At 30.8% G+C, this 14,818-nt stretch overlaps 1 protein-coding gene and 1 long non-coding RNA gene across 2 annotated transcripts; both read right to left on the bottom strand.

Annotated features, from left to right (window-relative positions):
* Window positions 1-236: 236 nt before the first annotated feature.
* Window positions 237-3,553, bottom strand: LOC139488915 (perlucin-like protein). The gene is made up of 5 exons (XM_071274883.1): window positions 3,418-3,553; window positions 2,308-2,396; window positions 1,532-1,637; window positions 1,045-1,273; window positions 237-333 (listed from the first exon to the last, which is right to left on the bottom strand). Exons 1-5 carry the CDS (start codon window positions 3,467-3,469, stop codon window positions 303-305), a joined length of 507 nt encoding a protein of 168 aa, XP_071130984.1. The 5' UTR covers window positions 3,470-3,553; the 3' UTR covers window positions 237-302.
* A 6,881-nt stretch (window positions 3,554-10,434) lies between these two features.
* Window positions 10,435-13,403, bottom strand: LOC139488916 (uncharacterized). The gene is made up of 5 exons (XR_011656111.1): window positions 13,321-13,403; window positions 12,042-12,130; window positions 11,665-11,770; window positions 11,193-11,421; window positions 10,435-10,530 (listed from the first exon to the last, which is right to left on the bottom strand). It is a non-coding gene; the product is annotated as an uncharacterized lncRNA (long non-coding RNA).
* Window positions 13,404-14,818: the final 1,415 nt, after the last annotated feature.

Genomic DNA, 14,818 nt, shown 5'->3' with positions numbered 1-14,818 from the left:
TCTTCATAATACACGACAGTCAGCAAAGGCTTTGAATAGTTAAATGCTAAGTTTACAGATAAACGATAATAGCCCATGATATTTACCAGCAACAATCAGTTTACATTTGCAATTTTATTTTCGAGTTTACAAAATATTATTTCTGTTTTTACGACAATCCATGTTACACCATGGGCGCTCTCAATATCCAGCAATTAGCATAACACGCTAAATATCAAATAAAAGCAACAACAATGTTTGTGTGTAAATATGTAATAAATAAAGTGACATGTAAAGTGTAAAACGATTCTTGACAATTACAGCTATCCAAGAAGGTTTCCAATATCTGCTGCCCTAAAATGAATAAATGAATATTTGAAAAAGCCGTCAGTTTTCACGTTTAAATTGTTTTCAATTTGCCAATTCAGAGATACTTATACCTTGGTAGGATGTAGGGTTTTATTCATTATTGAAGGCCTACCGGTAACATTAGGATGATAATTGATAACGTCTTTTGTGAAGAATTGTTTCATTGCCAATTATACAAATTCTGCTTATTTTTATATAAATAGTTATCTTTTTTAACGTATATTACAGAAGCGTGAATATGTATCTACTCAAAATATCAAACGACCGGTCCAGGTATGAATTATGTTCATATATTATTATCCTGAAGTTTCTATCCAACAATTAAACACTCAGTGGTTCATAAAAATCGATATTGTTTTAACGCCGACCACGAAGTGGACACCAACGAACTGTTATGCAAAAAGAAATATCTACATTATCAATTTGCTTAACATCCAAGCGGGGTAAAATGCGACTTTATCTGTAATTTCTGTACCTGTTATTTGTAAATTAGTTGACTGATTTTTAAAATACCCAGAGATAAAAAAAAACTACAGCAAAAGACTTTTTTTTAATCTTGAAAACAACAAATATATGCTTATTACCAGATAGTTAAAACCACGTTGAAAACAGGAAAAACAATATATTTTGCAGTGATAAAAGGCTCAGTGTTAAAATGTAATTTGTTTAAATCTATTTGTTTGCAATAGTACTTACACCATTTCACAAATGTATGTAGTTGGTACTGTACAAGGACCATCTGTCCAAGAATAATTGAAGCCTATAACTGGATCAACTCTCATAGCTACACAGTTCTCGTTTCCCCCTCTGTTGTTTGGTTGGGTAGGTCCCCAGTTAAAGTAAGTTGCCTGCTTGCCGTTAGCTACCCAGTGAAATGTCCCTTCAGTAACAAGGTCATTTAATCCTATGTACATTCCAATGGAATCTGTGAAAACAAACAAAATGGTTATGGACACCAATCAAACATAGGTTGATGCTATAAAACAAAACATGCTTAATTCCGTCAATCAAATATACCTTTTGAAAGTTACATTGTGAATTTTGTTTTGCATTTTGCATGTAATTAAAACAGCCAAGTTTGACCTTAAAATAGGGGATATATATTATATTCAGGTTAAGCAAGATAGAGAACAACAGTTGCGCTTCATTATTTCTATAAAGTCTAATTTCTAAACATTCTTACTTATTTTGATCATTAAATCTGTAAGAAACTGTTGTGTTTTAGCATCATCAACGGTAGCTAATGATGCCGATCTACCATACTGACGCCCAATCACTTCACATAGTTTCTGTAAAAAAGATAGAAAAGTATTACTTTCAAATTTAAAAACAAACATTTATTCATTATGTGGACATGATATTATATCATTATATCAGATGAAAATTTTAACATATTTTCAGTTATTTCTCTCCCTTGAAAAACAGCATAACTCTGACATGCTCAAATGTTTAAAACAAACATCTTTTACCAATGCTTTGATATAAATCTGAAAAAATATGCTACATTTAGAAAATATGTTTCCGCCTCTAATATTATGTCAATGATCTTATTCTAAAACTGTATGTAGTTACTTGAGCTTTCTATTTATACATTTGAAAGTTTTTGATATCGCATACAGGATCACGTGATGCGAAATGAGATGCAACCGTAGTTTACCGGTGTGCTAACTCATGTATCCAAATAAGAAATAAATGTTGAACAAAAACACTAAATTGATGTACATAACTTAAAAAGAGGCGATATTGGATGTGTACAAATGGTAATCGACTTCTGCGATGCAAACATTATCCGTCAATGGAATGCACACTCATACAAAATCGCAAATAAGTTAAACTCCATACATCGTTCAAAACAAAAAGAGTAATTATATATAAAAGAAAAAACAATCGAAATCATAATAGGCGTTTATGAACACTTATTTTCGGCACCCTCCCTATGCTCTATTCATTTTTACTCACCAGTGAATCGGCAAATGTCTCGTTGTCACGGCTTAGAAAGAAACACTTGTCTTTATAATGACTCCAACTAGTAGGACATGAAGAAAATACTGAAATAAGAATTATTATATATGCATGTATCCTTTCATACAGAAATGGAATGTTGAGAACTGTCTAATATGCTATACAGAGAGTTATCAAGTTCATGGAAGGCTGTAAAAATCAAAAGTCATAGAATAATAATTTATGTTACATTTAAAATGATAAAATATATTCGACGTTCAATTTATTTGCATCACGATGATAACCTTCGCTATTTAATAATCAGACTGAAAGCACACGGTGTTCTGTATCCCAATAAATCGTCCCCTCTGCTCGTGCTATCTATGAAAACGTTCATCACAACATTATAAATATTCAAAAACAAAGTAAGGGCTTTGAATGTTATTGCAAGGGATAATTTGATCACATAAGGGCCATTCCTACGAAATACGGCCACATTTTAACGGGTCTATGCATTATTAATTGGTTCTCTATGGATTTTTTTGTAATTTAGATAATATTATATGTGTTTTACTATGCTATGAATCAAATATGTTAGTTTGTAATTGGGTCAAATTGATGAACATGAATTTGGCAGCTATAATTATCCTAACATTTACTTTGACCCTAATGTCCATTTATCAAAATTACACGAAGAAACATTTATTTATGAATTACAGATTAAATATTGGTTAAACAATAGTTACATAACAAGCATTGTATGTTTCATTATAATACTTTATTTTGATTGGCTAACATCCATCTTGCGTTATTCTGAAATTAACATTCATTTCAGAATAAAATGTTACATTGATCACGATACAACACAATCATGTGTTCAGGTGAACAGGTAATTAACAGAAAAACTTGATAAAAATCTTGTTTTCATAATCCTAGCAAAAAATGTAATCATATTTATTGAATTCTTTTTTTAGTAATTTTATAGGGTTATAAAAGCGTTGACCGTGCGTACATTTTTTCGAATGAAGCGTTACGGCGCTTTATACTACATGCACTTCGGTAAACACTTTCACACCCCAAAATATTTACGAAAAGAGGCATTCAAATCTTTAAAATAAATTGACTTACCAACTGTGGCTACAAATGCCAGAACACAAAGTTTCATCGAAACAAAAGACATGTTGATATATTAGGCAGCAGGTTGAATATTGAATGTTGCATTTCTAGACGCGACATTTATATGCATTAATTATCTCAAGTTCGTGATGTAATTTTGTTTTAGACAAACTGGAATGGGGGTGTAAAATTTGGGCCAAACGCAAAGTCAAGGTTATCCTTGGTTATTAATGATAAATGATAAACTTTTATGTAACTGGTATTCATTAAGACCATTTTGATAATAAAAAGTTCAAATTTTAGAACAAGATTATTTGGAACATAATTTGGAACAATTATCAGGATAAGGATACAAGCCAAAGTTAGAGATGTCCTATGTGAATATTTGAAATTTGAATAAGAATATTTATCAGTACATAAGGTGAATCAATATAATGTAAATCGGATTATCCATTTTGAGGGGCTTTGTTGACTTTAATGAAGACGGAAAGCGCATCTTGGGAAAATCCTAGCAACGATATTTTTCTTTCCGAGTCAAACCGTTTGTAGTACTAGAATAGATGATGGTTATGAATGTATTATCCAAAGATCTAGATCTTCGGAAGCACCGCCACAGAGATATCACAAAATTAATCTAAATGTCAGAATATAAAAAAATAAACTTTTCTGATCAGTATCATAATATAGTCCATGACGTTTGATAACCTTATTTCATAGGATTATAATAGTCAGAATGATTTTTCAGTTGACTCAACCGATGAATTCCTTTTTATTTTGTAAATTTGATATGGTTGAGGGATATCACCTGGATGCACAAATACGTTTAAAATCTCACCTTTTTTGCGTTTGAATGCATTAAGAATTGTATATGAGATAATCAGTATGATCAGATAGAAGTTGCAATGTAACACAGATTTAACTGTTCAATAATTTGCAATAATTTCCAGCGAAAGAGATGTTTTCGATTCCGCTTTCGGTTATATATATTTCTCTTCAAGACACAATACTGCAACAATGTGAAACACTCTTGGGGATGTTTAACTTGTCAACGTATCTAGTTTCACTTCGTTTAGTTTGAAGTTAATGCATTTCTTTGATTGTGTGTCTTAATCATGACTTTTGGGAACATCGGTACACTATCTAAAAAGTATTTACTATTATTTACACTTGTTTCAATAACATAACACATTAAAGAAAATTAGAAATAGTATATCTTTTCTCAATATCGATCACACCCGTATCATGCTGAGACATCAATACACTCTAGAGAGTCTCTGTTAGAGATGATATTTCTGCGGGATGATACGCTGTGCTATATTGTATGAAAAAACCATATTACACAAATTTCATGTTCAAAGTATAACCGACGATTGTCTGTTCATATTTTTATAAAGCATTACCAACAATAGCCATGGTAGCTGCCATCGATTCGACAATGGATGACTTATTGGCCAAGTGATATAAAAAATAAAATATCTCTTTGTGAATTATGTGTGTCTGAAGCTCTATTTTTGGGCTTTACCTTCATCATACGCTCATATAGAAAGAATTTTAACTCTGATGAAGTTTTGTAATAAAGAAAAAGCGTGTCAGACACACTGACTAAAAGCTTAAATTACAAAAATACTGAATTCCGAGGAAAACTCAAAACGGAAAATCCGTAATCAAATGACAAAGTCAAAAACACATCAAACTAATGGATATCAACTTTCATATATTATTGTTGACTTGGTAAAGGGATTTTCTTATTCAGAAAATGGTGGATTAAACCTGGTTTTATAGCTAGCTAAACCTCTCACCTGTATGACAGTCCCAGTTAAATTCCATTATATTAACAACGATATGTGAACAAAATAAACTAAGTTAATAAGTAAAAATGTAAAAAACGGGGCACAGTAGTCAACATTGTGTTATACTCGTAATTACTATAAAAACAAACAAACATGAAACAAATAATCTATAATATTTTATTTTCATAAACAGGGTTGCTTTTCTTGTTCTAAATGATTATAGTAATCTTTCGTACTTACCAATTAGACGAAAGTTTCTTTTATCTTCATACCTATACTTTAAATGTATACTGAAATACTTATATCAGTCAGCTATTAATACATGTAATTAGAGGTTGTAAAGAAAACTGAAACAGTAAAACCATAAATACTTGAACATGTTGAAGTTGTTGATTATTTATACATTAGCGTGACACAATTACTTTTTACAACAACAAAACAAGATACTGATGTCCATTAGGTTTTCTGAAATAACCTTTATCTGATGTACACAAGACGAAAAAAAAAACATGAATACTTAAAGAGAATTTAGAAAAAAACACCAAAACAAATAACACGTCACAATTGTCTAAAGTATTCTAATTACAAAATCAAATAAACATCTATTGTTGTCACTTGAAAAACAAATCATATAGATTACAACCATATACAATTATGGCTCGTAGAAAAGGTAAATATCCAAAATTTTCAGCACGAGAAAGTTATTTCATTGAGGGTCGCAAGTTTTGTATATTCATCGATTCTAAGGGGTTACAATTGTTTTATTATACCGAACTGACAAAAGAAGGGCCCTTTGAATCATTGAAAAAGCACTTACTATTTTATTAGAAACAATCACAAGGGGACGTTCGAAAATACATTTGTGTCTTAGAATTTCTCGTATGTACAACAAAGGTAGAATCTTTTTGTGAAATATTGGTGGCCCTAAAAAGGACCGTTTATAAGAGATAATATTAGCAATAGATGTATGTCCAAAGACTTATTTTCTCGTCTCTCGATAGGCTTCCTGTAACGTGAAGGCTGCCATTTTGCTTATTTACGTCATTTTCATGGGAGATAACTCGTGTTCAAATCAAGAAACTTTTAAACGATGTTATTCACCGGTGAATACTAGGGTTATTTTCACCGCTGGTGTAAATTTTAAGGGTTATTCGGCCTTCCTTGCAATTAAATGAAAATAAACTGAATTTTTCCATGTCACGTGATAACGCGTTACCCAATAGAAAAGTTATGTATAATAATAAGGATTGTAAATTATTCAAATGAATATAACAGACGAAATGACAGCTTTGTTATCTTTTTTTGCGGATTTTGTCAATTTTCGCAAAAAAAAAGAGAAAATAATCAGTCTGAGAACGATTTAAATGTCAATGAATAATTTCGTTTGTTTGATCTAGGAAGGAACGCTGGTTGTTAAGGCTGCATTTCGTTTCAACTAATAATAACTACAGACCGCATTTTTTTAAATCACGGAAAAAGAACGGAAACTCATGCAAATTATTCCTCAATGTTTCCGTTCATACTTTTATTTCCATAATCATTTGTTGATTGCATTTTCAAATATTTACATCCCCAGAATTTACGATGAAGTCAATAAATTGTCAATTAAAAAATAATGGATACCTATTCATGTACAGAATGAAGCTACATTATCAGAAATCCCTGTTATAAAGTCTAAAAGTTTAAAATAAGCAAATTTTTATTGCAAAAAAAAACCCAACCCCAATACTATTGCAGCAAAGTAAATAAAATGATCAATTTACGAAATAGTTTTATCAAAACAAAATAACAATTGTGACGTATATGTATTTTTCATCAATTGCGAGTACTTTCAAATCGTACTTTTTTACCTGTTGATACAATCTTTAATGCTTCTTTGTTATTTAATGGTTATGTAATAATCCTGGGTTTTTATTGGTTGATAGCCAGTGTATTTTTCACCAATTTACTGTTATCAAATGAATATCGTTCATTTGTTAACACCGCCAGGGTATATGCAAAAAGATATGCCTTTTTTACCCTCTCGACCGTGGTATTTGCCAAAAAATACTCTATCCGACCGGACGCTTGTAACGTCATGATCATCAATGCGTTTATGAACATTAAAATTCGGTGTAATTAAACAGATATAGCATATTCTTGAGGGGTATTTGCCAAAAATACCAGTCTTGAGAATGAATTTCCCTCGCCTTACGGCTCGCGAAATTTAACATTCTCTCGACTGGTATTTTTCACAAATATCCCTCCTTATCATGATATATCTATTCAATATCTCGTGTCTCATGTTTTAAGCGTTTGAAAAACGTTTGATATAACAATAAATTGTCACGTCTGTTCTCGTACTATGAACAACAAAATTATTTATTTTGAAAAAATAAAACCATTTCCGTAGTTCATTAATGTATACCTTACAACAAAATTATTTTCATTTACCTGTGTACATTATTTTTATGGCGGTATTTTGTCCATGTTATGGTTGTCATTCTGTTATTGTTTAACATTTGATCCTTATTTTAAAATAATTTGTGAAGAAAAACTCATATGGTGGTGCGCTTCTTTTTTTGCTACGGCCCTCTGAAAGTACCCAATTTTGATGATTTTTCCATTTTTCATCAATCTTTACCATTTTTTGGGATATTATCGTGAGAAAAATCACAGTACTGGATTAAACTTTCTTTCATACTCTCAAATAAGATGAAGTGGACCAATCTGAATAAATTCAACAAATAAAAACTATAGTTAGGTGTTAATATTAGAAAGTTTTATAATATGTTGATGCTTATTCGTGTCAAATTTACCATGTTGTCAATTTTGTCAATTTGTGATTTTTCTCTGTTTAAAGAACAAAATGCATATTTCATGTACCCTTCACCCATTTTTCTCAAATTTCCCTAAAAAAAAACTGACTTGATAAGTAATAAAACTTGAAAATTTCATTACTCAAAAACTACATACTAATTGGAAATAGACAATATTTTCATAGAGCTAAGCATGATTATGATAATTATCAAATTCATTGCTATTTTCCACTTGTATCACATGTTTTGGAAATAATTCCAGAACGAGATTTCAATGAGACTGAAATGTCAGAAGAATACATCCTTAATATGTCTGTTGATTGTGTTAAGCCATTTCAATGGATATTTTATAGTGTCCCTCTCTATGTTGTGATGCTACACTATTGTTTTAGACAAGGGCGATGGTTGGTTTGTATTTAAACATTTCAACATGCTGCATTCGTTTGCAGCTGTCCCAAGTCAGAAACCTGATATTTAGAGGTTGTCGTTTGTTGAATAGTTCATAAGTGTTATTCGTTTCTCGTTTTTTTATATAGATAGTTTTTCCTGTTTGAATGCTTATACACTATTCATTTCAGTGGTCCATTATAGTCTGTGTTAAAGACCGTACGTTGACCTATATTGGTTTACTTTTACAAATTGTTACTTGGATGGAGAGTTGTCTCATTGGCACTAATGCCACATCTTCTTATGTATACTATATGTACCATTACCTACTATTATAATTCAATCCTGTGGAATATTCTGATTACAAGTAATGTTTTAAAAGATGTTTAAAAATTCTGAAAGAACAATTGTTACATTTCCCCTCTGTTCACTTGTACATGAATTAAAGCATACATAATAAATATGCTTTTCATACCACAAACGAGATAGTGATCAGGTAATGTATGTAATGAAAAGGATAATAACTAGAAATTTGGAAGGGTAATAACTAGATGTTATATCTTTTGTTCCGAAGTATACTGTGTGTTCAGTAAATCTTCATCAGGTAAAACAAATAACATTATCATTGAAAATACATTGATTATAATGTTTATCTGTGGACTTTTAACATATTTTGTGTTTTTTATTTTTGCATGATCTGTAAAATTATATTAATTCTTCCATTTTCAAATAAAGACGTAAGTAGGCTTTACAAAACTTTCTGGATTTCCCAAATATACATTAGTCAGCTACAGCTTTGAAGTATTGGACTGATACGTTAAAGTGGTATGGGTGTCTTCCTCCATCTTGGATTGTAAAAAACAGAGAACCAAAGGTCCAGATTTTCTATCAAGTTAGCAAAATTTGATGCAGGAATGCAGATATTTAATGTGAATTTTCATTTAAAAGAATCAATTTATAAGAATAAAACTTATACATATTGATATTTTTGTAAATGATGATTATTTTTGGTTGTTCTTGAAAATAAATTAAATTTGCATTTTAAGGGGAGGTAGCTCTAAAACAGTGCATTTTCTGAAGGATTATACATGGAATTTTCCTATTTTGTATTTTAGCCGGAAAAAACGTACGGTGACCCTATCTTTTCTTTTAATATTCTCAAAGCATTGTCTGAAAGCTATCTATTCCTTAAGTATTTAACAATTCTATCATTTTGTTTAGTTTCTAATCACAAAATTGTGTTTTTTCCTGTATAATCCATACAAAATGTGTCATTTTGATACGCCCTGTAGCTTGAGAAAATGCGCGGTGACCTATCATTTTTATAACATTTTTCAACATATATCAATAGATACTACGTTTTGGCAAAGTATGAACAAGTTCTATCATTTTTATTTTAGACTCCCATACCACCTTAATAGATCCGAGACCACCATTGTCGTCCCTTGATATTCGTTGTTCACAAATATAGTCCCTAGTGTTGACAGTGGGTTACTTGCCATTAATTTTTTTACCCCTTCCAAATTTATTTCTCCATGTTTAATGCCTCAAATTGCAAGTGGAGGGATGAAATTACACTGTAAAACAATTTGGGTCCAGAATTTTAAAGGAAAGTAGTGATTTGGTCCAGCTGAAAAAGGTTTAAAATTAGCACTTCGGAAGCTGTCAAAAGATTTCAAGACGCCCTAAACATACAATTGTCCATATTTTGAGTTAGAGCCGATGAAGTTTTCTATAATTTAGATATAATTTGTCCCAAAAGTTGTACAACACACTGTAAAAGTTTCTTTGAGAAAGCGCAGGTGGGATTTTTTTTATTTTCATTTATGTTCTAAAAGAAATGCACTACGAAATAATTGTGTTCTCGGACCAATAGATAAAAGGTAATAGTTTATTATGTTTACTATAAACAATTAATTTGCGTTAGAAATTTTATATTCAAGTTAACTAAAGATGATATCTGTTCTTCCGATAATCATTGTTACACTATGGACTCACTCAATATTCAGCAATCAACATAACAACACAAATATCAAATACAAACAACAACACTGTTGGTGTGTATATATGTAATAAATAAACTGACATGTACAAATAAAACAATATTTGACAATTACATCTATCCAAGAAGGTTTCCAATATCTGCTGCCCTAAAATAAATAAAGAAATGTTTGAAAAATGACCAGTTGTATATATTAAATATTGTTTATTTCATATGTGTGGGATTTTTTGTGAAAGTAGTAACTGTTGACACATTAACAATGATGCGTTTCAACGAAGTAATTCATTAGTTGCCTTATGGTGTTTTTATATTATATTCATTTCGTTTACAGAGTCGTCAGGTTCAAATTGTTTCCAATTTGCCATTTCATCCATTTGTATGCCTTGGTAAGCTTCAAGGCCTAACAGTGACTTATAGATGCTCCTTTATAACGTCTCTTGTTAAAGCTTGTCTCATTGGCAATTTTACAACTTCTACTTATTTCTATAAATAATTTTTCTAAACATATTACGGACGCGTTAATATGTGTCTACTCCAAATATCAAACGATGGATCAAGTTAAAGAATTATGTACATACATGTAGAAATGTATCCGGAACAAAATATCCGGAGGAATACAAAACAAACATATCATACGTATAGACGGAGATTACTTTTTAAAATTTTGACAATAAGAAGTATGTGCTGATAACTCGATAATTGAACTCAAATTAAAAAACAGAGAAAAAACTCAACATGTTTTTGCAGTGATAAAAAGCACATTGATAAATGTATTGCGTTTAAATGGACTTTTTTTGCAATAATACTAACACCATTTCACAAATGTAGGTAGTTGGTACTGTACAAGGACCATCTGTCCAAGAATAATTGAAACCTATAACTGGATCAACTCTCATAGCTACACAGTTCTCGTTCCCCCCTCTGTTGTTTGGTTGGGTAGGTCCCCAGTTAAAGTATGTTGCCTGCTTGCCGTTAGCTACCCAGTGAAATGTCCCTTCAGTAACAAGGTCATTTAATCCTATGTACATTCCAATGGAATCTGTGAAAACAAACAAAATGGTTTTGGACACCAATCAAACATAGGTTGATGCTTTAAAAAAACATGATTAGTTCATGCAATCAAATATATATATTTTGAAAGTTACGTTGTGAAGAGTTTTTTTTATTTTGCATGTAATGAAAAAGTTTTTCCGTAAACTAGTGGCTATATGTATTGTCAGGTTAAACAGGTTAAACAAGATATTTATATAAAATCTAACATCTAACATCTACACAATCTTACTTATTTTGATCATTAAATCTGTAAGAAACTGTTGTGTTTTTGCATCATCCACGGTAGCTAATGATGCCGATCTACCATACTGACGCCCAATTACTTCACACAGTTTCTGGAAAAAGATACAGAAGTATTACATTCAAAGTTTAAAACAAACATTTATTCATCTTGCGGATATGATATGATACCATTAATTTGAATGAAACATTTGACATATTTTTAGTTATTTCTCTCCCTTGAAATACAGCACAAGTTCGAGCATGCTTACACGCTTGGACGAGTAATTCTATATCAAAGTAAAACAATCGACATTATAATAAGAACACTATCTTATAAACACTTTATGTCGAAACCCGCTCTCTACTCTCTTCCTTTTTACTCACCAGTGAATCTGCAAATGTCTCGTTGTCACGACTAAGGAAGAAACACTAGTCTTCATAATGACTCCAACTATTAGGGCATGCACAAAATACTGAAATAAAAATCGTATTGCGTTTATCCTTTCATACAGAATATGAATGTTGAGTTTTCTATAATAATTACAAAAAAATAATATAAGAGAGTAACCACGTTCAAGGAAGACAGTCAAAATCAAAAGTCAAAGAAGAATAGTCTACATTAAATTTGAGTGATAAAGTTTATTCGACACTCTGTTTTTAAGGGATTCCGCTATTTGACAATCAAGCTAAAAGCACATGGTGTTTTTTATCCCAAAAAAATCGCCTCGTCGATAACTGCACGTGCTATATATGACAAAGTTCATCACAATACAATGAATATTCAAAAACAAAGTTAGGAAAAGGTTGATTTCACTATTGATCTAATGTTCCTACTTTTTGTTTGTAATTAGGCCCCACCAATTTAAATTTTTGTTCAACGGATTTTTGGAGAAAAAAAATGAGGCGAGCGAGCGATTTGAAAATTTTAATAAAATAATATTTAATTTGCAAGCTTTTGAGGTGAAGCTTGAAAAGTAAAAGGCGAGGGATTATAATTTATTTTGTAAACATAAAATAGTAGGTTTTGACAATACTAAAACTGGATTTATCACTTGTACTTTGACATTTCTTTAATTTATAAAGTATTTTCCCTTGTTCACTAAGAAATAATTGAATGATTAAATCTGGTCTATGTATGTGTGACTGACAATGAGACAATTCTCCATCCAAGTCATTATCTGGTTTAAGTCAACCCCTAAATTTTATAAATATCCCTTATATGAGGGGTCAATATAAGTTATGATATATGTTTTTGTAAAATTTTGTTTTAATACAAAAGGGCTCATGTTTTCCCAAAGAACTAAATATCTATCTGGTATTAAATGGTCAAGACATGTCCAAGAATTTTGTACATGTTGTAATACTCTGGACTTTAATTATTCGCTATTAATAATCATGTTGGTTCAATTAAAAAAAATGCATAGGTGAATAATAGAAAGACTTGATATCAATCTTGTTTTCATGATCCTAGCAAAAAAAAGTAATTGTGCGTATTGAATTGTTCTTTTAGAAATTATTTCATAGGTGTTTAAAAGCATTGATCGTACGTACATTTTTAGAATAAAGTGCTACAGCGCTTTATACTAAATGTACTTCAGCAACGCTTTTACACCCCAAAACAATTACACAAAGAAGCATTCAAATCTTTAAAAAAGTGACTTACCAACTGTGGCTACAAATGCAAGAACACAAAGTTTCATCCAAACAAAAGACATTTTGATATATTAGGCAGCAGTTTGAATATTGAATGTTACATTTCTAGAGGCGATATCTATATTCGTGAATTATCTCAAGTGATGTCAAAAAATTACAGACAAACTGGAATGTGGGTGCAAAATTTGGACAAGAAACAATGTCTAGGTCTCTTAAATTATTAAAGTCATAAGAAACGAGTGACCGGTGAAAAATAATGTTCTTCCAATTCTTGAACCAATGCATACAGACATCATAAACTTAGTCTTCTGTGCTCGAATTTATCAATTTTTTCGTGCAAATTTCGTATAATTGTCAATTTTATTTTCAATCGGTCAGTGTTGTTGTGAAAATATGGCAGGTAATTAAAGTTCGTGCATTGAAGCCGAAGTTTAACGATTGTCACCTGTTTGTCAACAATTGACGAAAAATAAACAAAAAAGCATGGAAATTGAGCACGTGTTTAACATGTAAATTCAGATAACAGTTTATTTTAAGGACATCCATGCGTATTGTGGTCACCGGATTTTTACGAGATGGGTCACACTGAGGTCACCTTGCATACGGAAAATATGTCGGGGGAATTGCTTGCTGGAAGGAAGCTATTCAAATAAAGTAAACTTCTTCTAAATATGAATAAATTAAAGAATTTTCTTCAGAAAAAAGTATATGTACATAAGTTTTATAATGAAAACTATCCATTGAGTTATAAAAATCATATGCATTATTTTTTTTTTATTTGAGGTTTCTTATGACTTTAATGATACATATAGAACTTGTAAGACAGGTATTCATACAGACCATTTTGACAAAAAGTTCAAATTCTAGAATAAGATTATTTGGAATATTATTTGGAAGATTTATCAGGATAAGGATACAAGCCATAGTTCTAGATTTCATATGTGTACATGAGGTGATTGTTAGAATGTAAATCTGAATTTCCATTATGAGTGCCTCTGATGACGCGCTGCTTCCGTACAAATTTATAAACCTGATACAATAGATGCGTTTTTAGTATAGTCAGAATAGGATTTAACCCGTGCTCATTTATATTCTTCATTTGAACACAGTGGTCAAAATGATATTAGGTATGATCCATTGTCCTAGAGGGAATTGCCCTACAAATATATTGGATTAAAATTCTGAGTTACATATGAGAATACAGGTTTATACAATATGCTTTTTAAGAAAAAAATAATGCGTAACTTGTGAACTTGCTACTACTTTCCTTTATACACATTTTACTGTAAGAGTTACATGTATTTCCCCTGATGTGAGTAGAACAATTTAATAAAAAAACAACAATTTTCATTTAGCAATCTTTAAAAAAAAATATATACTGTAACAATAAATCACGTGTTACATTTCTTTATTGATATAAATCACCTTACATACAAATTTGCAATTTTGTGCAAAGAAGTAGCCGACTTGTGCTGCTATTTTACAACACATATTGTGAAAAGTAAAAT

Source organism: Mytilus edulis, chromosome 9 (genome assembly GCF_963676685.1).
Source record: "Mytilus edulis chromosome 9, xbMytEdul2.2, whole genome shotgun sequence".
Classification (NCBI taxonomy): Eukaryota; Metazoa; Mollusca; class Bivalvia; order Mytilida; family Mytilidae; genus Mytilus; species Mytilus edulis.
This window is presented reverse-complemented; position numbering and strand designations above follow the sequence as displayed.

What these genes read in the sequence shown, in the direction of transcription:
- LOC139488915 (XM_071274883.1), bottom strand. Translation starts at nt 3,469, where the DNA reads ATGTCTTTTGTTTCGATGAAACTTTGTGTTCTGGCATTTGTAGCCACA. An exon ending in AGACATTTGCCGATTCACTG is followed by an intron (nt 1,638 to 2,307) that starts GTGAGTAAAAAT and finishes TCTTTTTTACAG; the next exon opens with AAACTATGTGAAGTGATTGG. An exon ending in AGATTTAATGATCAAAATAA is followed by an intron (nt 1,274 to 1,531) that starts GTAAGAATGTTT and finishes TTGTTTTCACAG; the next exon opens with ATTCCATTGGAATGTACATA.